Genomic DNA, 23724 nt, shown 5'->3' with positions numbered 1-23724 from the left:
TCTTGAGAATATTTCACTCATATGAAGATGTCTCCATTGCTGGTAAAGGGCTGAAAATTTTTGGCCTATGCTTGGTGCTTATGTCCTTTGAGCAGGGAGGTATCTTTATTGTGCCACACCTACTGTGACACGGAATCTCGGTTTTTGCACTCTCATCCGAAGGACCGCCCCATTTAGTTGCATCTTATGACAAGCAAGGGGTACTAAGGGCCTATTCTGACCTGGATCCACATGGGATCGTAAATGGGAAGTTTTAAGTTTGATTTGTAAATGAGAAGTTGCGAGTTTGATTTGTAAATGGAAGAATATAAGCTCCAATTGTAAACGGGGGGTTATGAGTTTGATTTGTGAACAGAAAGTTGTCATGTTGATACGTTGATTGATTGTGAGTCTAATTAGTGAATGGGAGGTTGTAAGATGATGTTGTAAATGAAGATAATGACCAGCAATCAATCTCATAAATCCCACAAAGAATGTAAAATCTAGAACAGGGCAAACACAGACCCCTTGAAACACCAGAGGTAGGGTCAGGTATCAAGGAGGAGTAAGCATCCCCCTGTTGACCAGTCAGAGATGCAGTGAACCCTCTATCTTGATCAGATAAATGAAGTAATTCAGAAGTAAAAATCAATTTGAAAAGAACAGCCTAACAATTGCTATGAAACACATCACACCTTAGATGTAACAGTAGGCTGTATTTGCAAGCAAGATCATAGCAATGACCATGGAATTTGTAAAATCCAGACTTTAAACAAGACTGCTGAAGCCCCAAAAACATCAACTTGTTAGTAGCATGCCTTGGTTGAGAATGTGATCATATGTAGAACATGCCTTCTCATATCAAATCATTTTGGAGATATAAACACCATATGCAGGTGATAATGGAATATTGCTAAATAGATATAGAAAGTTGATGATGAAGGAGCTGAAGTCATCATGTTCATCATAAAGTTGAGTTGTTAGTTTGCCTTTAACATCTATGTTAAGTAAAACATCCTAATATGAAACAGTTGTGGAAGACTGTGCTGTAAATGTGATTTGAGGTTAATTTGTTATCTGGAGATTGTATTGTCAATTTGTTAACAGGAGGCTGCAGGATTTAAACTTAATACTTGGCAAATGCAAGTAAAATTTGGGGTGCATAGGCTTATAAATTCCATAGCATGTTTTCCCACATGGGGATTGAAAAGATGAATAGACTCCTTGTAATTTCACGAGGTTCTATATTCCCCAAATTTTTATTACTAAAACGCTTTACTGAAAGTCATAATAATTGTATTACCGCTAAGTGTTTTGAATCAGTGACCTGTGAAATGAAATAAATGTCCTTGTTCATGTCCCCGGCTCCCTTTTAGCTGTAGCAGAGTCTGTGGCAAATTTTTTGGCAGAGTCCATGGCAGAATCCTTGCATATCACATTGATAGTTTGATTTCAAGAGGAGGTACTGATTGTGTTGTTTATGAACAGGAAGTTGTGTTATCAATTTCTGAACAGGACGTTGTGTCAATCTATGAAGGAGAGGTTGTGTTTTCAATCTATGAATGGGTCCATATGAGACCCATGTAACCATTTGGGTACATAACTATGGACATTTTTGTTTTTAAGAACAGTGTCTAGTTTAACTTTTCTGTTCTAGTGTTAGATGCTTGGCTTTACTACTATTTTTGGATTAACCCTTCAGTGTGATTAGTGCATGAGCACTTGACTGTGGTACTGTAAGTTCTCAGCAGAGACAAAATGCTTCCTCTGTTAAATCTAAGTTTCCGAGATTTGATAAGGTGTCTTCAGTGTTGTCCATTTATTGAATTGCTCTTTCAAAGAAAAAACTGGTTAGAGATTAATGACTGACATGCACTGATTTTTCAGTCTTTAAGAATGCTGGTTTCACAATATAAGGTAAAAAGTATATCCTTTTATATTTCAAATATTTATTCAAAACATAATATTGATTTTCCTATTCTGAAAATTAGGTGGAAAGTCTGAAAGCAAGGATGGCGATGGAGGATGGAATCCTGTTATTGCTGATAAACCTGATGACCAGTCATCAGTTACTATTGTGGTGTATGCTAATAATCAGGGAGACATCACTGCAGGAATTACAAAGCTTAAAGACTTACTGGATGAAGACTTCAATACAAAAGAATTCAACGATGACATTATCAGTCATCTTTCTCCAGCTCAGGTTTGTATCCATAATTTGGAATATTTTTGTCCTATATATGCAAGTGGTGTCATCAGCAGACATTACAATGTTCAAGGTAAGAAGGAAGATCATGAATATATAATGAAATAATAGTGGTCCTAATATAGAACCCTGTTGCATACCTGCTGTGGGTGATAGACAATAAATAAGAAGAAAATTCACAATTTAAATTATATCTTGGAGATAAGACTGAAACCATTATTAGGATCAAAATTATGACATTTCAATTTTCAAATAAGGATTTATTTATTAAAGATACATGTACTGACATTACGTACAGAGTGATGCAATAAGTATTCGGACAAGATGGCGGCATGATTACATTCGCAACAAAAGTGGGTTAATCTTTAAGTGTATATGTTTATTTCATTTCATTAGTAAATAAATTAAATGATGACTTACCTATTTAATGGATGTGACGACCGGTGCCTGAGAAACTATTGATTAATGTTTTTCGGCCTAAGGAAGAACACTTTGTTTTCGGATTTCTCGGCTTTGTCGTTACATGGGACTTAGAATTATTTAATTGTAATAAGATAATAGCTTTTTTGATAGGACAAATATATAGATTGAGATTACATTAGATTTTCATAAATATTGTATGTAATACTTTGATTAAGAAGAGGAAGACCCCTTTTGATTTTCTGATTTCTGTTGATCCATCCATCAGCACTTTCTATGACATGTACTTGGTAACTTAGTTTCATCTGTCCGTCCATCTGTCTGTCTGTCAGTCACCATTGTAGTGCCCTCCCTGACTTGTCAGTTTTCTAGTTTCAAGCAAGTTTCACAAATCAATTCCCCCCCCCCCATTTGAAGCTAATATATAGAAATTTTGATATGTCTGAACACATTATGAATGAGCTAAACATATCACACAATTTAATTATACCCCCCAAACGAAGTTCAGGGAGGTATATAGGAATCACTCTGTCTGTCCGTCCGTCCGTCCGTCTGTGCAGATTCGTGTCCGGGCCATAACTTATTTGTTCTTTGACTTAGGCATACCATATTTGGCACACAGGTGAATCACCATGAGACAATGTGTCGAGTACCTTCATGACCTTGACCCTTGACCTCAAGGTCAAAATTAAAGGTTTTTTTTACAATGGATTCGTGTCCGGGCCATAACTTCTTTGTTCTTTAATATAGGCATACCATATTTAACACATGAGTGTATCACCATGAGATGATGTGTCATGTACCTTCATGACCTCCATATGACCTTGACCTCAAGGTCAAAATTAAAGGTTTTTACAATGGATTCGTGTCAGGGCCATGACTTCTTTGTTCTTTGACATAGGCATACCATATTTGACGCATGAGTGTATCACCATGAGACGATGTGTCGGGTACCTTGATGACCTCTATATGACCTTGAACTTTGATCTCAAGGTCAAAATTGATTATAGGGTTTTGACATAGTCATACCATAAGACATGGGTGTATCACCATGAGACTATGTGTCATGTACATTCATGACCTCTTTGTGACCTTGACCTTTGATCTCAAGGTCAGAATTATAGGTTTATGCCATGGATTTGTGTTCGGACTATATCTTCCATTTTCTTCTACAAAGGCATACCATATTTTTACGCTCAGGAAAGAGGTAATTCATACCTATTAACAACACCCTTTGGGAGATTGGGGTAAGCATGGGGTATTCTTAGTGAGCATTGCTCACAGTACCTCTTGTTAAAATTAGATCCTATTATCTGCTCATCAACTATTGCTACATATAGGTGTAGCGATCGTAGATGAGCAGATCATAGGATCTAATTTTTATTAGACTGACATATCACAGATCATTTTTTTTGAAAATGTCGTGATAAGATTCCCATAAATGTGGAAAGGTATTGTACAATGTTTTTCAGGTGAAAGCTTTACAAAATTTGAAAGAAAGATTTGACATAGATGTCACCATAGATAAAGGTAAAAAAATGGTGACCCTTCATGGCACCAAGGAGGCATTGCTGGATGCTACGGATCATGTCCACAATTTACTTCGGGATGCTGATCGCAATAAACAAGCCAAACTGGAAGCTGAACTTGTCTCAGACATTGTGCAGTGGTATTTTGTTGACAATGCTGATGGCAAAAATGAACTGGTGGATTACCCAAAGAACATAAACCTGCTCGTAGAAAAGGCTTACCGCAACAAACAGCCGGATGTTAAGTTTACAGATCAGGCAGGCACAGAATATACAATCAACTTTAACAATATGGAAGAGTTCCCGAGTGATGATACTTCAGATGTGACAACCGTGACCAGAAGAGACAAAATCAAGGGTAACAACAAATTTTAGGAAATAATATTAAAATGATGCAAGCTTTATTCAAAGAACTCTATACAGATGTATGATAAGGCTCTATTTGCCCATCAATATTGATGGCTGTGCTTTTGTTATAAAGAAGAGTTATGAAGTTCCTCACAGGAACTTTTTTTAATCAAAATCTTCTGTCTATCTGTCTAGCTGTCCTTTGGTATCTGTCTGTAAACTATTCACATTGTCAACTTCTCAAAACCTACAAAGAAGCTTCGTCCAAAATTGAGAAATATGTGGCCCCTGGGTCAGGGGATTTAGTGCTATGGTCAAAACCTTTAAAAAATTATGCAAATTGAACCTTTTCAAATCTTCTTCTTTACTAAGGGACATCTAGCAGACAAACTGTGTATTGTCTTGATGAACAAAGATGTCTTGCCCAGAATTGTGAAATTCATGGTCCCTGGATCAGATTTTTGGTGCTCGGGAGGGGCTTTGATATGGTTCACATATAGTGAAAATATATTCTTTAAAGATCTTAAACTCTCCACAGCAAGCCTGGGGTACAGGCTCTAAGGCAAAGCTAAATAAACAGGTAAAAGAGTGATGACACTTTTTATCAAGTAAAATCATTCTCTTTGCTTCAGTGCTTTGTGACAAACACAGTATGTATGGTTTTGAAGATTGTGGAATTTTATGATCCCTGGACTTGTTACTGAGGCTTCATGGAGAACAATCATATCATAGAAATACAGTGGATGAGTTTTTTCTGCTCTTTTACTCTTAAACATTTGGGAAAAAATGAATCTGAAAAGTTAAAGACAATCTATTTTCACTTTAAAAAAGAAATATTGAACACCTTGTTAGCTCACCTGAGCTGAAAGCTCAAGTGAGCTTTTCTGATCACCCGTATTCCGGCGTCCGTCCGTCTGTAAACTTTTCACATTTTCAACTTCTTCTCAACAACCACTGGGCCAATTTCAACCAAAGTTGGCACAAAACATCCTTAGGTAAAGGGAATTCTAAATTGTTAAAATAAAGGGCCAGGCCACCTTCCAAGGGGAGATAATCAAGAAAAGGTAAAAATAGTTTAGGGTCATTAAAAAATCTTCTTCTCAAGAACCACTGGGCCAGAAAAGATGAAATTTATATGAAATCTTCCTTATATAATGCAGATTCTAAATTGTTAAAATCATGGCCCCCGGGGGTCAGATGAAGCCACAATAGGGGATCAAAGTTTTACATACAAATATATAGGGAAAATCTTTAAAAATCTTCTTCTCAAGAACCACTGAGCCAGAAAAGCTGAGATTTACATGAAAGCTTCCTTATATAATGCAGATTCTAAATTGTTAAAATCATGGCCCCCGGGGGTCGGATGGGGCCACAATAGGGGGTCAAAGTTTTACATACAAATATATAGGAAAAATCTTTAAAAATCTTCTTCCCAAGAACCACTGAGCCAGAAAAGCTGAGGTTTATATGAAAGCTTCCTGATATAGTACAGATTCTAAATTGTTAAAATCATGGCCCCTGGGGATTGGATGGGGCCACAATAGGGGGTCAAAGTTTGGGGGGTTTTTTGTTGTTTTTTGTTTTTTGATATAGTGCAGATTCAAGTTTGTTAAAATCATGGACCCCGGGGATTGGATGGGGCCTCAAGGGGGGCATCAAAGTTTTACATACAAATTTATAGGAAAAATCTTTTAAAATCTTCTTCTCAAGAACCACTGAGCCAGAAAAGCTGAGGTTTATATGAAAGGTTCCTGATATAGTGCAGATTATAAATTGTTAAGATCATGGCCCCCGGGGGTCGGATGGGGCCACAATAGGGGGTCAAAGTTTTACATACAAATATATAGGAAAAATCTTTAAAAATCTTCTTCCCAGAACCACTAAGCCAGAAAAGCTGAGATTTATATGAAAGCTTTCTGATATAGTGCAGATTCAGGTTTGTTAAAATCATGCCCCCCTGGGGTAGGATGGGGCCACAATAGGGGATCAAAGTTTTACATACAAATATATAGGGAAAATCTTTAAAAATCTTCTTCTCAAGAACCATTGGGCCAAAGAAGTTCACATTTACATGAAAGCTTTCTGACATAGTGTAGATTCAAGTTTGCAAAAACCATGGCCTCCAGGGGAAGGTTTGGGCCATAATGGGGACTACGGTTTTACATGCAAATAGATATGGAAAATCTTCTGATATGGACCAAGGTGACTCAGGTGAGCGATGTGGCCCATGGGCCTCTTGTTTGATTAAGCTATCAATTGGAGAGATGTTGGATGTTACTCAGGTGACTGTTAAAACCCATGGGCCTCTTATTTCAAACCTTCTTCTAAACAATCACAAGGGTACAATATGCCAAAGTTTAAATTATGCAATGTTTTTATGTATAGTAGATTGAAGTTTATTCTTACCATGACCCCTGGGTTTAAATTTGGGCCCCTAGATGGGGGATTATGATTGCATGGGACTGTATTATGGGGAAAATGCAGTAGCTCAGGTGAACAATGTGGTCCATGGGCCTCCTGTGATGTAATTCATGACCAACAGATGTGTTGTAAAATGGCATTTTGAACATTTCAAGTAGGCTTTATCTGGAAATTGTGACCACCGCGATGGTCTAGAGGTAGAGTGTTTGCCCTGTATGTGGAAGGTCGGGCTACGAATCCCGGCCACGACAGACCTAAATCCTTAAAACAGGTAGTGACAGTTCCATTGCCAAATGCTCAGCATCAGATGTGAATGTCACAGGTCCTCGAAGATAACCTTAAAAACGGATTTCCCATGTCACAGTAGGTGTGGCACACTTAAGAACCCTCACTGCTCAATGGCTGTAAGCTGCGAGCATAGGCCTAACATTGAAGCCCTTCATCAGTATAGGTGATGTCTCCATATGAGTGAAAAATTCTCGAGAGGGATGTTAAGCAAGACATAATTAATCAATTTGGGAATTGCTGTCAGGAAATATTTCTTGACTCAAGATTAATAAAAGGGAGCCTGATATTTGTATGAACTGTAATGAAATTTTGAGTACATTTACTTATATAGACTCCACGTTTGAACCTCCACCAGAATGGACAGCGATGACAGACAATCTGGCCGTTATTCAAGTTCCACAAGGAAATGCAGAATATTCCAATGTCATAGACAGATTCCATGGGCAAGTTGGCAAAAGAAATATTGTGAAGGTATGGGTCAAACAATTTGAATTATGGGTACTAGATAGTTCAGCTTTTTTCTATGATTCTTCCAAAATAAGTATCAATTCAAAGCAAATTAGAGGAAATAAATCCTATATTGCATCATGTGCTTTCAGTTGGTGGAGAAAAAGACTTCCAATACACAAATTTTGAGTTATGACCTCTTTTGTGTCAGAGATGCATTTAGTGGTATTCTGAACACCTGAGTAGGACACCTACAGTTAGTGAGAAAGCTGATAAAAAATAAGAATAGTGCCTTCTGTGTAAGGGTATAACAGTAGAAAACATAAAACTGATGAAAATGATTGTTTTGATTGATATAAAATTGACAAATAGAAAAATATTTCCTGCCATTTTGAAATAGATCCTTAGTTATAGTATGAACATGTTTACTTACTCCCTGAATACCACTAATGGATTAAACTGCATGTGAGAAATGTTTTGTATTTAATTCAAAGATGTGCATTGGCCAGATGTTTCCAATACAATATGATGCAATCTATTTTATCTAATGATATTCAGATCTATTTCACCCATTTTTTTGCAGTGAAAAGATTCAACAAAATGGGTGTTTTTGACTTTTTCATTTTGTCATAACATTATTCTCACCTACATGTGTATGATACCAGAGACATATATAACAGATATTAGCAACTTAATTCCCCACGTCTTATCTTGTAATCTGTACGTGGTACTTCGGTAGAAATGCACATAATAATTTAAATCATGTGCATTTACATGAAAGCTTCTTAACATAGTGCAGATTCAAGTTTGTAAAAAAAAAATCATGGCCCCAAGGGGTAGGTTGGGTCCATAATAGGGATCATAGTTTTACATGCATATATTAGAGAAAATCTTTGAATATGGGCCAAGTTGACTCCATCTGTTCGTCTGAATTCATATCTCCTAAACCTTTCACTAGAAATTGATATAAATGATTACAAATATTCCTTGAGACAAGGACCATTCGACCAAGGTCTTTCAAGGTCGTTTTAGAAAGGTCAAGGTCACTCAGAACATAAAAGCTCTAATTTCAACAATTTTTGTTATAAAACTTTCCATCTCTTAAAGCTTTCACTTTCATCAGAAATTGACAATTGATCACAAATATTCCTTGAGACAGGGACTTTTGAACCAAGGTCATTTTTGAAAGGTCAAGGTCACTATTAACATATATCTTATGTAAGGTGAAAGTTCTTTATTTCAACAGTTTTTGAACAGGTATTGATCATATTTATCACAGAAATAAGTAATAGGCAAATGGCTTTCAGACAAATGTCACTCAAGTTCATTTTGTAAAGGTCAACGTCACTCAACATATACCTTGCATATGAAAATTAAACCATCAATTCAACAATATTTCAACAGTTATTGACTGCCGCGATGGTCTAGAGGTTAGAGCGTTCGCCCCATATGCGGAAGGCCAGGGTTTGAATCCTGGCCGCGACAGATCTAAGTCATTAAACAGTAGTAACAGTTCCATCGCCAAACGCTTGGCATCAGGTGAAGATGACCTTAAAACCGGATCAGTCCCGTGTCACAGTAGGTGTGGCACGCTAAAGAACCCTCACTACTCAAAGGCCTAAATTTGAAGCCCTTCACCGATCTTGGTGACGTTTCCATATGAGTGAAAAATTCTCGAGAGAGACGTTAATCAATCAACAGTATTGATCATTGTGCGAGTCATTCCTGATATGAAGTAGTTCATTGGTTAGATGCATTTTGGGGAGCATCCATCAGTTTTTAGTGATATTCTTGTTTTCTGCATGAGTGATCTGTAGTTGATTTCATTGTATATCGATTCCTCAGTAATTAGTATCCTCTACATGATTCAGACTTGCATGGATAATTCTCATTATCCAGGCTTCATGATATATCCTTATTTCTATTATGAAATAAGACATATGATTCCATTACAACTTACATGAACATGAACATCCTTGATAAAGTCAATCAGGGAGGCTCATCGCATTTCATACGACATCTGTAGTATACAATCGGAACCCCTAGTCCTTACCCCGTAAAAAAGACTCAGGCATCTCACGGCACAGTGATTTACTTATGGCCATTCATTAAGACGAAGTTCTGCTTGTATGTCAATGATAAGAATTGCAAAATATGATTTAAAAGTGTCTGATTTGATTGAATCTTTTTACTAATTTTGCTTACCTCCGTTACTGCCATTGACAACAGACTATTTACAATATGTCCGTCTCATTATGTCTACAGTGTGACGCCCGAGTCTTTTTATGGAGTAAAGAGCGAGACTTTCCAATTGCTGGACTATACTACTCCTATATCATATACGTAGTAGTGTATTAGCCCTGATACACCTATTTTGGCTAGGGTGAGACAGCTGCAAGTAGGTAGGGCTGTCTCACCCTAAGGGCCGAGATATCTCTGTCTCGGCCCGTTGTCAAGGGACTGTGTCGCCCTCAAATTTTAAATGGCTATTTCTTCTTTAATCTTTTGAAATCTAACATAACTACATGAAAAAATGGACACAATTTTTTTCAAATATAATACTTTCTTCCATGACAAAATTTAATTTAAGCAGAAAAATTAAATAAAAACATTTTTGAAAACAGTGCTAAATTGTAGCGAGTATCTAAGCAAAGGGGGGTAACCCAAGTAACAATTGTTTATTTAGAACAATAACACGTTTAACTTTATTTAAAAACAATCAACGTTCTAGGCGATAGAAAACAATAGGAGGATTATGGAGGGTGATACTGAAGCATTATTAGAAATTCCCGGTCCTAATGGACATCAAAATGTTAATTTACGGCAATTTTGATGTAGAAAACTGCTTTAAAACGATTTCTGAAATCTAAAATCCCAAGGACTTGGCAATAAAACGAGAAAAGCAGAACCAATATCTTCCAACGTTTTTCAACGACTTATAGATGCTAAACAGATGGGAAACGGTAAAAAAAAAAAAAACTTACTTCAGTATAAGGTAACATTCCCTAAGCAAATAAATAGCAGCATGAGATCTGTAAACATTTCCATTCATACGATGACGCCACGACAACAAAGTTCTACAACTCTTACAATTTATATGAAATAATGAAAACGGGCGAGTTTGGTAAATCCGAAAAAAGAAATAAAAATAATTCACTTAGTATTCATTAGCAAGCCCCTAGCAGCTGCTTAATAGTATATACATGTACATGAACAACACAGCGATCGATATGACGAGTTTCTAGACCATGCACATGAGGGGATGTCCATGATTAATCATCCAATTATCGTGACCAGCAATGGAATAAAGCTACAAAACCCAGACTTTAGCATGTTTCACAATGCCAATAGTACTGGAAACATAACCATTACAGTAAACTCACTGAACGAATAAAATAGTCAAATATCATTGTACAGTATACCATGTGTTTATGTTTGGGTCAATCCCCCCCCATTTTTAAAAAAATATGTTTATCAACTTGTTGTGTTTTAGGTATATGATATAAACAATATCACACTCTAATGTTGATCTCGGACCTGGGATTGCCCCTCGAGTGATCTCGGGTCCAATCCCAGGTCCGAGATCCACAACACTGCCTGATATGCTCTGTTGTACTTGGACAACAACTCTTTGCTTATTTTTTCTTCCCTCAATTGCAAGTCTTTAAAAATTATCTTGAAAATGTAAAATTGAAATAGATTGGTGTCATCAATGAACAGTGAATGTTTACGTGATTCTTTGACAGTTGGAACGAATACAGAATAAGATGCTGTACCAGCAGTATGTTGCCAAAAAGAAGTTAATGGATTCTCAGAACCCGCCATCCACACAGAACGAGAGAGAACTTTGGCATGGAACAGCTCCAGAGGCAGTTAACAGCATCAACAGTCTGGGCTTTAACAGGAGCTACTGTGGAAAAAATGGTAAGATTAGCTTACCAGGGTTAGCGAAGGAATGAATTTTGAGGATTACCATAATTTGTCTGTAAATAAATTTTTGAGAATTTTGCAGGTCTATGACATTTGCAAAAATATTTTTGTGGAAATTAAATTCCTATGTTATCCTTTTATAGTGATGAAACTATTTCACAAAATTTAACTGCAAAAAAATTGATCTTAGACTAAAGCAATTTGACATACATTCGATCATTGTAAGTATAATTCTATCATTTTCTTCTTTTGAAACATGTATATTAAAATAGCTAGTGTTTCTGACTTAAACTTTAAGACTAAAGCCTAAGTAATAAGAGTAAGATGGTGAGATCTTTGAATCCTGGTTCAAACTCTCTATAGTAATGTGTCTTATGATAAGATCATAGCAATCAGTATTCTATAGTTAAACTCTAATAGCCAGTTTCAATGTTTTAATTATTCAGTTGTATAATTAAAAAAACTTCTCTAATCTTGTTCTGCTAGGTACATGTAGGTATAGCAGCACAGAGATGACTGCATGGTCAGTTATTGTTTCAGAGGCTTTAATACAGTCAGTTTTTATGTTCTGAACTATCATTCAATAGATCTTACTTAAGATAAGTAACAGTATTTGTAAAGGTCTACTGGAATAGTCCCTTGAAACTTTTATAAAGAGCTAGAATATTGAATGTGGAGAGCAAGAGTATTCAGCTGTTCAAAAGATTGAAGTTCACTTTCTTGTATTTATTAAGAGGTTCCCTTGAATGTTTGACATCAGACTGGCGGGGTGTGATTTTTCCTCTTTTCAGAGGAAATCCTCTTATTTGCTCAATTTTCGAAAAAATGAAACACTCTGGATTTGATCTAAAGTAGCAGAAAATGATATTTTTCCAGGTAGGGTGAGGTGTTTTCCTCCCTTTTTGACCAGTTTTCCTCTGATTTCTGAGGAATTCAGTCACATCCCTGGACTGGAGTCAAGATTAGCAAAGAAGTCTCCCTAAAGACTAAAGAGTTTAAAAGATACTTTTGAAATATGCTGGATTTGAGTGATAATTACATGTACTGGCTATTTAATTGATCATCAACGTTTATAATTATATTTCTATATTATATTTATATTTCACAGCCACAGCTTATGGAGAGGGTGTTTACTTTGCTGTTGATGCTGGATACTCAGCTCAACCTACGTACTCCCGACCAGATCCTAGTGGACACAAGAGAATGTACTTATGTAAAGTTCTAACTGGGGAATACACCAGAGGACAAGGTGGAATGAGAGTACCGCCAACCAAGCCTGGTCAACAGTCTCATATTTTGTATGATTCTGTTGTAAATGATGTCAACAAGCCCGCTATGTACATAATTTTTAATGACACTCAAGGCTATCCAGCTTACCTTATCACCTTTACGTAATTACATATTCCAGAAACTATGTACATTAACCTTGTGTTGGACTATAAGTGGCATTGATATCAACCTGAATTGTAGCTCAGTGGGTGAATAACCTGGATTATAGCTCAGTGGGTAAATAATCTGGATTATAGCTCAGTGGGTAAATAACCTTGCAGGGGTGTGATTTTTCCTCTTTTCAGAGGAAATCCTCTGATTTGCTCAGTTTTCAAAAAAAAAGAAACACTCTGCATTTGATCTAAAGTGGCAGAAAATGATATTTTTCTAGGTAGGGTGAGGTGTTTTCCTCCCTTTTTGACCAGTTTTCCTTTGATTTCTGAGGAATTCAGTCACATCCCTGAACCTGAATTATTTTTATTTAAACTATTTTATTCGTGACACTAATAATTTAATTTTATTTGTAACACACATTACATTGGCCGAACACGATGATAAAATTTTGTTTAGATTGTATAAATGTAACTTGGTATGGGGACACACACCCTTGACAACCAAGACGGCACAACTTTTTCTTTTCTAATTTTACATTGCACTATGGAGAATTGTTACATTGATAGACATTCAAACTAGGCCTATGAAATTGAAAATCAAGGGAATCAAATGTACACAATAAAATGCTGTATTGTCTGACAATCCCACATTGGGGGGGGGGGGGGGGGGGGGTGCTTGATCCGCTTATTGAAGCATAAAATGCATCATGAATGTCATTTGACATATGACGTCAACAATGCTGCATGCGCTATGATAAGTCATTTGTAGTTTTGAAGATTTTATTAAATCAAAAATTGCAAATTATTTTGCATTTTCTAGTGCATGATGCGACATATACATGTAGCTAAACTAGCGTACGAAATCTATGAAACAAGCCTCCGTGGTAGGAATGACTTCAGAGTTGATCTTGCACTGCGAAGTAAACATCAAGTCCACATAACCTATACATATGTAATCTACGCATATCTTCTGTTATCAAAATTCGTTACAAACTCCACCATACGTTAACAAATTTGATAAATAAAGTATATGATCTGATATGCGAAGAACCAAGATGGCTTCCTCCACCACATAGTCAGTATGTTGCTAGTAAGCAAATCCTTGCACAGTGCAATCAATTTCTATTTACTGTTTACGAAATAATATGAAAAATGTTTTTATCTTTTAGTGTTGAAATTAAATTATAAGGAATGAATTGATTTTGGACAGTTAATCCTTTTTATAAATCACTTCTTAAATAAGTGAATGGGATTGGGCAGCAGGCATGGCCCGCCATTTCAGTGGGTAAATGCAGAGGTCCTGGGTTTGATTCCTGGTCTAGCTCGTGGAAAAAAGTAACTGTGTTCAAGTAAGGATTTTATCATGAGTACAATTAAGATCAACTGGTTTTGTTTGATAACACGTTTATGCCAGAAACACATATTTCATACTTTAAATGTCTGTAGCAAATTTTAGGTGAAAACACCGAAAAGAATAGAGGTGTGTTTTGAAGACTCACAAAGTCAATAATATGTATGACTGCATAATTGAGAAGGGCGTCAAATTGTGAAAAAAGGCTTGTAGAATGTTGTTCCTAATATGAAGAATTTCTGACCCAGCTCAACCTACCTCAGAGGAGGATTTGGATGATTACGTATATGGCATTTCATTAATTTCATTCCAAACGTATTTAATGTGGTGAAGACCAGGGAGAAACAATAGACCAAGATATCATATTCACATTCTGTTGCTTAAGGAAGTCGAGACAACTTGTGCAACATGGGGTCTTGCGTTGTTCTGTAATGTGATGTGGTTTGTTATCTGCGGTTTTCAATGAAGGACAAGACATGTTGAATAATTTCATCCCAGCCAAGTAGCTAAATTAAGACAGGGCATCACAGTTACTCATTAGAATTTATTTATAAACTCAGAATCGCAACTACTCAGTTGATACTATGATCACAATTCTCGTGCAAATTCATCAGGTATAAATCATTAACATCAATACAATAGCTATCTTATAGCTAAGATTTAACTCTTCATTTGTAAGGACCAGGCTACTGTATCTAAAATACTATTTAAAGTGCAGTTACTTTTTTCCATGAGAGTATACTCTTTGAGCTGTGTATCTTCAATTATCAATATACTGATATGCTGGGAAATGCCGTAAGCTTTCTCCCAATCAGTCATTTGTAATTTATTGATTACATACTAATGAAAATGCATAGTGGTTGTTTTAAAAAAAAATTGTGCTTTGCGTGTAAGATTTGTATGTAAGAAATTATAAGGATATGTGTAGCTATGAAAACTCAACCAAGCTTTTCATTTAACTTCTGAAGGTCAAATTAAAAAAAAAATGTTGAATCAGCATTCATTTTATTTGTATTTTCTTACTTTATTGGATTTTTCAGAGAGAGAGAGAGAGAGCAATGAATTTTGTTATCAATTAGTTGCAAATTCTTTTGACCAAAATAACCAATTGTTAAAAAATTATTCTGAATAAAGATATTGAATTACCACTTCAAATTTTAGTTGTTGGTTTTTTTTTCATTCACTGTAAAACACCAAACAGTTATAGTATGGCAATTTAAAGGGACTGATTCACGATTTCCCCCCAAATTCTGTATTTCACTCTAAATGATCAAAATCTACTGTCTATATAATGTGTTTGAAAGGTTTCACCAAAACATTATCACAGCAGCTCATTTTAGAGAGTTTATTATTTGTTTTGTAAACAAAGATTGCAGTATGTTATTGTTTATGAAGTTTTCAAAAGAAATGGATATCAATATAAGTTTATCATATCTATCACATTTCAAGTATACTTTAGGTAAAATATGTGTCTTCTGAAAATTAAATTTGTGACTGTGCAAAATAAAGATGCTTTACATCACAAATTAACGTTTCACTGGTTTGCTTGTAAACATAAAAAGACTGGAGTATTTCTTTACATAATATAGTGTTCAGGCTAAACAAGAAATGTTTGTAAAAGATATATGCCCCCATGTTACATATTGAAAAAGGTAATACACATGCATCATTTAATTGAGAGTAGTGCCAAAGTAATTCAGTATATTGAGCAGATAATATCTTCCTATGTCCAGAGTAGACTGACCATGTGACCTAAAAATCAATAGGGGTCATCTACTCCTTATGCTGTACGAGTGTACCAAGTTTGGTGTCAATCAAGCAAATAATTCTTAAAATATAGGAGACAATATATTACTATTTCTAGTTTAACATTTGACCTCAAAATCAAGAGGGGTCATCTCCTCCTGAAGGTATACCAGTGTACCAAGTTTGATGTCTGTCAAGCAAAGGGTTCTCAAAATAATGACGGACAGTGTCTTCCTATGTCCAGAGTAGATTGACTTTTGACCTGAAAGATAATAGGGGTCCTCTTCTACTCATAACCAACCCATATATGAAATATCATTACGATCAAGTGAATGGTTCTCACGATATTGAGCGGACAACATGTGGTCTACCGACCGACAGGTGCAAAGCAATATGTCCCTCTTTTTTGAAAGGGGGCATACATATCATTACGATCAAGTGAATGGTTCTCAAAAAATTGAGTGGACAACATATGGTCTACCGACCAACAGTTACAAAGCAATATGCACCACTTCTTTGAAGGGGGCATAGATGTCGCTCTAATCCTTGCAAGATGAACATTAAATGAGTTTTATTTTTAATGTTAAAAATGAATTAAAAAAAAAAATTCTCCTCAAAACGTGAACCAGTCCCTCTAATAAGTTTATGTATAATTATACCTGAACAAAATCACATACAAATGAGAATTAATTCTTTAGCTGAATTGATGCACGCTTTAATTGAATTAATTATCTCTTCAAATGAATTAATGATATCAACAATTGAAATGATGCGTGCTACAATTCAATTGAATAGAGCAATAATTGATATGATGCGCGCATTAAATCAATTGAGGAGAGCAATAATTGAATTGATGCGCGCATTAATTCATTTGATGAGAGCAATAATTGCTTTAATGTGCGCATTAATTCAATTATTGCTCTCTTCAATTGAATTAATGATATATTTAATTCATTTGAAGAGAACAATAATTCTTTTAGAGAGAGCAACTATATGATTAAAGATATCTTGAATTCAACATATCCACAACTGAATTAATGATCTCTTTAATTGAATTGTTGCTCTCTTTAAAAGAATTGATGCACGCATTAGTTCCTTATACCAAAAGAAACATAGACACAAAGAAGGTTCTTTATTGCATATTCTTCTCATGAATGTGATGGTATAGCCGTACAAATTCCGGTGCCGAAGGACAAAAGTGTTACAGGTCAGTATTACCGAAATGTTATACTAAAAAAGCTCAAGAAATATTATCATAAACGACGCCCTATGTCAGGATTTAGGCATGTTCGTCTACTTCATGATAATGATCCATCACATACATCTAAGCTTGTGAAGCAATTTTTGAAGTAGAAGGTTACCTTCTTGCCACACCCACAATACTCTCCAGATCTAGCTCCATGCGACTTTTTCCTTTTTCCAAAACTTAAAAAGTTCTTATCTGGTCGTCGTTACAAGTCCCGACAAGCCCTTGGCTCAGCCATCAGTCAGTGCCTCAGATGTCTACCTAAATCAGCGTACCGTGACGCATTTCAGAAATGGATTCAGAGATTGAAATTATCATATGTATTTCAAACCGCGAAGAATACTTTGAAGGGATGTAATGTTCATTTCACTATTTGAGTCAAATGCTTTTGAGATATCGCACAATACACATTACATATCGCACAGCCCTCGTATAATTATATAATTCCATTCTAAAACTAGATATGTGAATCATTTTATACGCCCGTCTGGATCCCTCTAGATCATGTTGCAATTTTGATCCATTTCAGCATCTCTTGCATGAGTTTTGCCTCTTTATTTGAAAATTATTGTCATATGAAGGGTACATATTTGTCCGGCAAACTCCTCCCACAATTTTCAAGTGAGGACCACCTTATTTTACAGAGTGTTGTATGGATATTGAAGATTTGCATGTGGCAAGGATTTTGATTTTCTGTAATTTTTGAGAAAATTACATGATGTTGAACACAATCCATTTTGAGAAAATATTACCAAGAGATCACATAATTTGTTCAATGAACTCTTCCCACAGTTTTCAAGTGAGAACCTCCTTATTTATAAGCCTCGGCTTTTATATTTCAAACATTTCGAAAATAAGAACTTTATTCCTGTTCTACTATATACGGTTCAGAAATATACAGCCGGCCGTTTTCCTACATATAGAGCTCTACGTCATGGCAGTTTCTGAAAAGGCCTATACATTGCTGTTTTTTACTGACGAAAAAGGAGAAATACGTTCAAATCGGACGGTTGGTTTATGTTCGTCAATCATTTATGAATTTGTTTTACAAAATATATTGATTGATATTTATGTTTATAAAATTGAATCATCGATCATCGACTTTTTTTGTTGCATTAACAAAATTCGAAGTGCATGCGAGAATGTATCAATTTTCTCATAATCAATTAATACGTATGAAGGTATATCGTAGAATAATGACCGCGGCATTTCTTTGATCTTTGCAATAACCGTGGTAGAAATTTAATGGGTATTGAAGGTGTGCACGTGGCAATGATTTTGATTTTCTTCAATTGTTGAGAAAAAAAAATTGCAGGTTATTGAACTTAGTCAGTTTTGAGGAATTATTACATAGAGAGTGCATGATTTGTCTGTTTTTCCTTCCACAGTTTTCAAATGAGGACCTTCTTGTTTTACAGAGTATTTATTTAGGTATGGATAATGTGTATGTAGCAAGGGTTTTGATTTTCTTCAAATTTTAAAGAAAATTACAGGTTGTTGAACGTAGTTCATTTTGAAAAAATAATATATCAAATGAAGGACATGGTTTTGTCCATATATAACTCTCGCGCTAGGGTATTTGTGCCTAACTTGAAGATGCATAGTTTTTATTTTCTTTGATATTTTGAATTTTTACGGGTTGTTGAACTTGGGGAAATATTTTACACACAGATCGCAAATTCTTGGTTTGTCTATCTACCTCGTCACAGTTTTAAGCTAAGCCTTTTTATGCAAAGAAAGTATGTCACAGCCTGATGATGGCGGTACTACCTGGAGCAAAGTTCTACAAATTATGACTTAAGAAAAACACCCTATGTAAGCATTTTCACGGGCGTATTATGTACCGTTTGTGGTACTCTTGTTGGTTCACGACACGCTCAACCACCCCCACCCCCGATTCTTGATGGAGTGTAAAACAAACGACCAATCTGACCAAGTTCGATGACACTACACCATACAGTGTGAAAGATGTGATGTAGACACGACTAAGTATGTGTAACCATAAAGTTCCCAAAAATAGACCACAGTGAACTATGTTTGGTTCACAACACATCCCCTCCCACCCAAGATACTTTAGCTGACAAAGTTTGAAAGTCCTAGATCCCTAGATAAGCTAACAAATGGATGAGATAACCTATCCCTTAGTACGGCTCCTCAGAACATGCGTGTATGACGCCACTGGACCAGTACAGTCATGAAAACTTGCATAAAAGCTTCCTCACAACAAGAATATTCAAGTTTGATAAAATCAGGTTTCCCAGAGCCAGAATGATGGACTTTTTCTTCATAACATGTAGGATTGAAACTTCTAATGTAACAAGCATTCTGAGAGTATTGCATGGCAATACATAGTCCCCTACCGGTTATGAAAATTACGGTACCACAACAATATTCGAAGTTCATCATGTAGCTTAAAAGGGAAAATTGGGGAACCAGGATATTAATGGTTGGAAATGAACTACTATTCAATTTCAAGTAGAAACTAGACCAGGGAAAATTAGGTTTAGATCTTTAACCAAGTCAATAAACTGAAAAATAGGTGATCATGAATAATTTAGCTACATTGTTATTTTACTATGCTAGAACTTTTAATGAGTGTAGTACTCTTATCTATAGAAAGAAGAAACTTGGATGTAAACTAACAATTCATGCTATTTTTCTAAGTCCAAGGGCCATAACTTGATGAAAAATCAACGTACCGAGACGACATTCGAATTTGATCTGTAACTTGTTATGGCAAAGCAATGTACCAAATATGAAATGAATGTCTGCAAGCACACCTTAAAAATCCGGAAAACTGATAATTCATGCTATTTTTCTTAGTCCAAGGGCCATAACTAAGTGAAAAATCAATGGACCGAGACGAAATTCGAACTTGATCTGTAACTTGTGGCAAAGCAACATACCAAATATCAAATAAATATCTGCAAGAACAGAAAAAAAAGTGCAGAAAACTAAACTGACGGTTGAAGCGCAAACCACTTCGTCGGTAGGGGACCAATAAAACAGCTCGAGAACATCAAATTAATATGCAAGTATATTACAGAAGAGATTTAAGTTAGTTCACACCAAGAGACCTTGCTTAAGACCAAGCTATAGAAATAAACATGTATAGGGAAATTCTTTGAAAATATTCTCAGGAACCAAAAGCGCTCACTACATCGGACTAATTCACAAGCCCGTTTGTGTAAATTCAAGTAAAGTTCACACCATGGTACATACAATGGTTCAGGTAAGCAATGTAGGCCATGGGCATTTTGTTTATGTCACAAACTACAGTATAGGTCTTGTTACAAGAAATAACTTTGAAATGATTTTTCTTTTAAGAATACCGTTTCTCAAAACTATGTCAACCTTTTCTTTGAAGTGCCCATTGAGTCCACCTACTATAGATGTAATAAGCTGACTCTGCATTTTTATTTGCAACAACCAGGAGCTATAAAAATATGCAAACTGTAGATTTTTCCATCACATATTACCCGAAAACAGACGTGGTAATATATCCCAAGATTTTTTTGTAGAAACAAGATAGAATGCAAGTGAATTATATATGTAATTTCACACAAAAAATATACATATACATGTATATATACTAGCGGGGAAAAAACTGCATTATAAAATTTAGTATAATTTTTCTATATTTATAAAATCTAAACAATCGATAAAGGTGATGGTTTTTAACAATATCGGATAGTACCCGAGTCAGGTGCACGGACTTTTTCATGGTTAGTGAGCACATGTTGTTTATTGAAATGTTCGTACTCAAGTTTTACTGGCCTATACTGTTTGGAGTAAGAAGTGTAAAAGGTTTGTTTGGACACTATTCGTTAAGGGAAGCACTCTAGTATTGACAAAATTTACCCTTCTGTCTCAGCGTAAACCAACGTAATGGTGCTGTTGGGATGCTGCAAGCTTGAATGGCACAAAATTTCGTAGCAAGACACTTCGGAGTTCATCGGAATTATGGAGACGTTTCCAACAATCTGGTAACACTCGGGATCGACCACGTTCTGGGTGTCCTCGTGTGATGTCGCGTCGACAGGACAACCACATTAGACTTGTGCACTTGAGAAATCGTTTCCAGACGACAAGTTTGACTGCTCGTAGCATTCCTGGACTTGGACCAATCAATCCAAGAACTGTGCGTAATCGTCTGCGCGAGCACATCAGACCAAGACGTCCAGCGGTGCGCCCAATACTGCTTCAACGTCATCGTATCGCTAGACTAGCGTGGTGCAGACGACATCTGCGATTCAAAATACAGGACTGGGCCAATATTCTGTTCACTGATGAATCCAGATTTCATATGGATAGCAGTGACGGCCATTGTAGAGTGTATCGTCGCGTTGGGGAGCAGTACCAGGACGCTTATGTTGTGCAACGTCGACAATTCGGTGGAGTTAGAGTTATGGTGTGGAGTAATATAACAGCACGTGGAAGGACCCCTCTACAAATTGTCAATGGAAATCTCATCGGCGTACGCTATCGAGACGAAATTATTCAGCGCCATGTGATACCCTTCATACAGAGACAGCAAAATCACATCACTCTGCAGCAAGACAACGCAAGGCCACATGTTGCACGTGTAGTCAGAGACTTTTTTGTTCAACAGAATGTCTATGTCTTGCTTTGGCCAGCTGTTCCCTCCCCCCTCCCCCCATTTATCGCCGATCGAGCACGTCCGGGATGATATGGAACGACGTCTACCAAATCAGCCAGTGACATTGGCTGATTTATGCCAGGCTTTAACCAACATCTGGAACATCCCTCAAGCATTTCTTAATACTCGAGTGGCATCAATGAAGCGCCGTTGTCAAGCATGCGTGATTGCAAATGGTGGTCACACGCGTTATTAACTTTGTTAATTCAAGTTTGAATACCAGTCTTTCTGGTGTGTTGAAATTGACGTTATTCTACGTTAACATTAATGGATTATGAAATGTAACGAATACATTTGTTAACAGTATTTCAAAAAATAAATTTGTTCCTTGTTATTTTTATGTCCCCCTTTGAAAAAGAGGGGGCATATTGTTTTTGCAACTGTCGGTCGGTTGGTCTGTAGACCACATGTTGTCCGCTCAATATCTTGAGAACCATTCACTTGATGATAATGATATTTCATATGTGGGTTGGTTATGAATGGAAGATGACCCCTATTGTTTTTCAGATCCAAAGGTCAAGGGTAAATCTACTCTGGACATAGGAATATAATGTCCACTCAATATCTCGAGAACCCTTTGCTTGAAAGACATCAAACTTGGCACACTGGTACATCGTGAGGAGTAGATGACCCCTATTGATTTTGAGGTCATGGTCAAGGGTCAAACTGGGCATAGGAATATACTGACCATTCAATGTCTAGAGAACCCTTTGCTTGACAGACATCAAACTTAGTACACCAGTACATCTTCAGAAGAAGATGACCCCTATTGATTTTGAGGTCACATGGTCAAGGGTCAAACTGGACATAGGAATATACTGTCCGTTCAATATCTTGAGAACCCTTTGCTTGACAGACATCAAACTTGGTACACTAGTATGTCTTCAGGAGAAGATGACCCCTATTGATTTTGAGGTCACATGGTCAAAGGTCAAATTGGACATAGGAATATACTGTCCGTTCAATATATTGAGAACACTTTTCTTGACAGACATCAAACTTGGTACACTGATACGTCTTCAGGAGAAGATGACCCCTATTGATTTTGAGGTCACATGGTCAAAGGTCACACTGGACATAGGAATATATTGTCTGTTCAATATCTTGAGAACCCTTTGCTTGACAGACATCACACTTGGTACACTAGTATGTCTTCAGGAGAAGATGACCCCTATTGATTTTGAGGTCACATGGTCAAACTGGACATTGGAATATACTGTCCGTTCAATATCTTGAGAACCCTCTTCTTGACAGACATCAAACTTGGTACACTGATACGTCTTCAGGAGAAGATGATCCCTATAGATTTTGAGGTCACATGAGCAAAGGTCAAGGGTCAACCTGGACATTGGAATATACTGTCTCCACAATATCTTCCTTCAGAACCCTTGGCTTGACAGACATCAAACTTTAAATAGTACACTGGTGTATATTCAGGAGATGACTCCTATTGATTGAGGTCACATGGTCAAACTGGACATAGTAATATACTGTCCACTCAATATCTTGATAACTCTTTTACTTGACAGACATCAAACTTAGTACACTGGTACATCTTCAGGAGAGGATGACCCATATTGATTTTGAGGTCAAAAGTCAATAGTTGAACTGGACATAGTAATATATTGTCTCCTATATTTTAAGAATTATTTGCTTGATTGACACATACCAAACTTGGTACACTGGTACAGCATAAGGAGTAGATGACCCCTATTGAATTTTAGGTCACATGGTCAATTCACTCTTGATATAGGAAGATATTGTATGCTCA

General features: G+C 36.3%; 1 protein-coding gene across 2 annotated transcripts in view; it reads left to right on the top strand.

Annotated features, from left to right (window-relative positions):
• Positions 1 to 15456, top strand: part of LOC125657973 (protein mono-ADP-ribosyltransferase PARP14-like) — a 58809-nt gene extending 43353 nt beyond the window's left edge. Inside the window, exons 20-24 of one of the 2 annotated variants that reach the window (XM_048888955.2) lie at positions 1971 to 2182; positions 4078 to 4492; positions 7523 to 7662; positions 11385 to 11562; positions 12677 to 15456. In XM_048888955.2, coding sequence (XP_048744912.2) covers positions 1971 to 2182; positions 4078 to 4492; positions 7523 to 7662; positions 11385 to 11562; positions 12677 to 12963 — 1232 coding nt within the window. In that variant the 3' untranslated portion in view covers positions 12964 to 15456. The other variant, XM_048888956.2, reaches the window with a different exon arrangement.
• Positions 15457 to 23724: the final 8268 nt, after the last annotated feature.

Source organism: Ostrea edulis, chromosome 9 (assembly GCF_947568905.1).
Source record: "Ostrea edulis chromosome 9, xbOstEdul1.1, whole genome shotgun sequence".
In the NCBI taxonomy this organism is placed as follows: Eukaryota; Metazoa; Mollusca; class Bivalvia; order Ostreida; family Ostreidae; genus Ostrea; species Ostrea edulis.
This window is presented reverse-complemented; position numbering and strand designations above follow the sequence as displayed.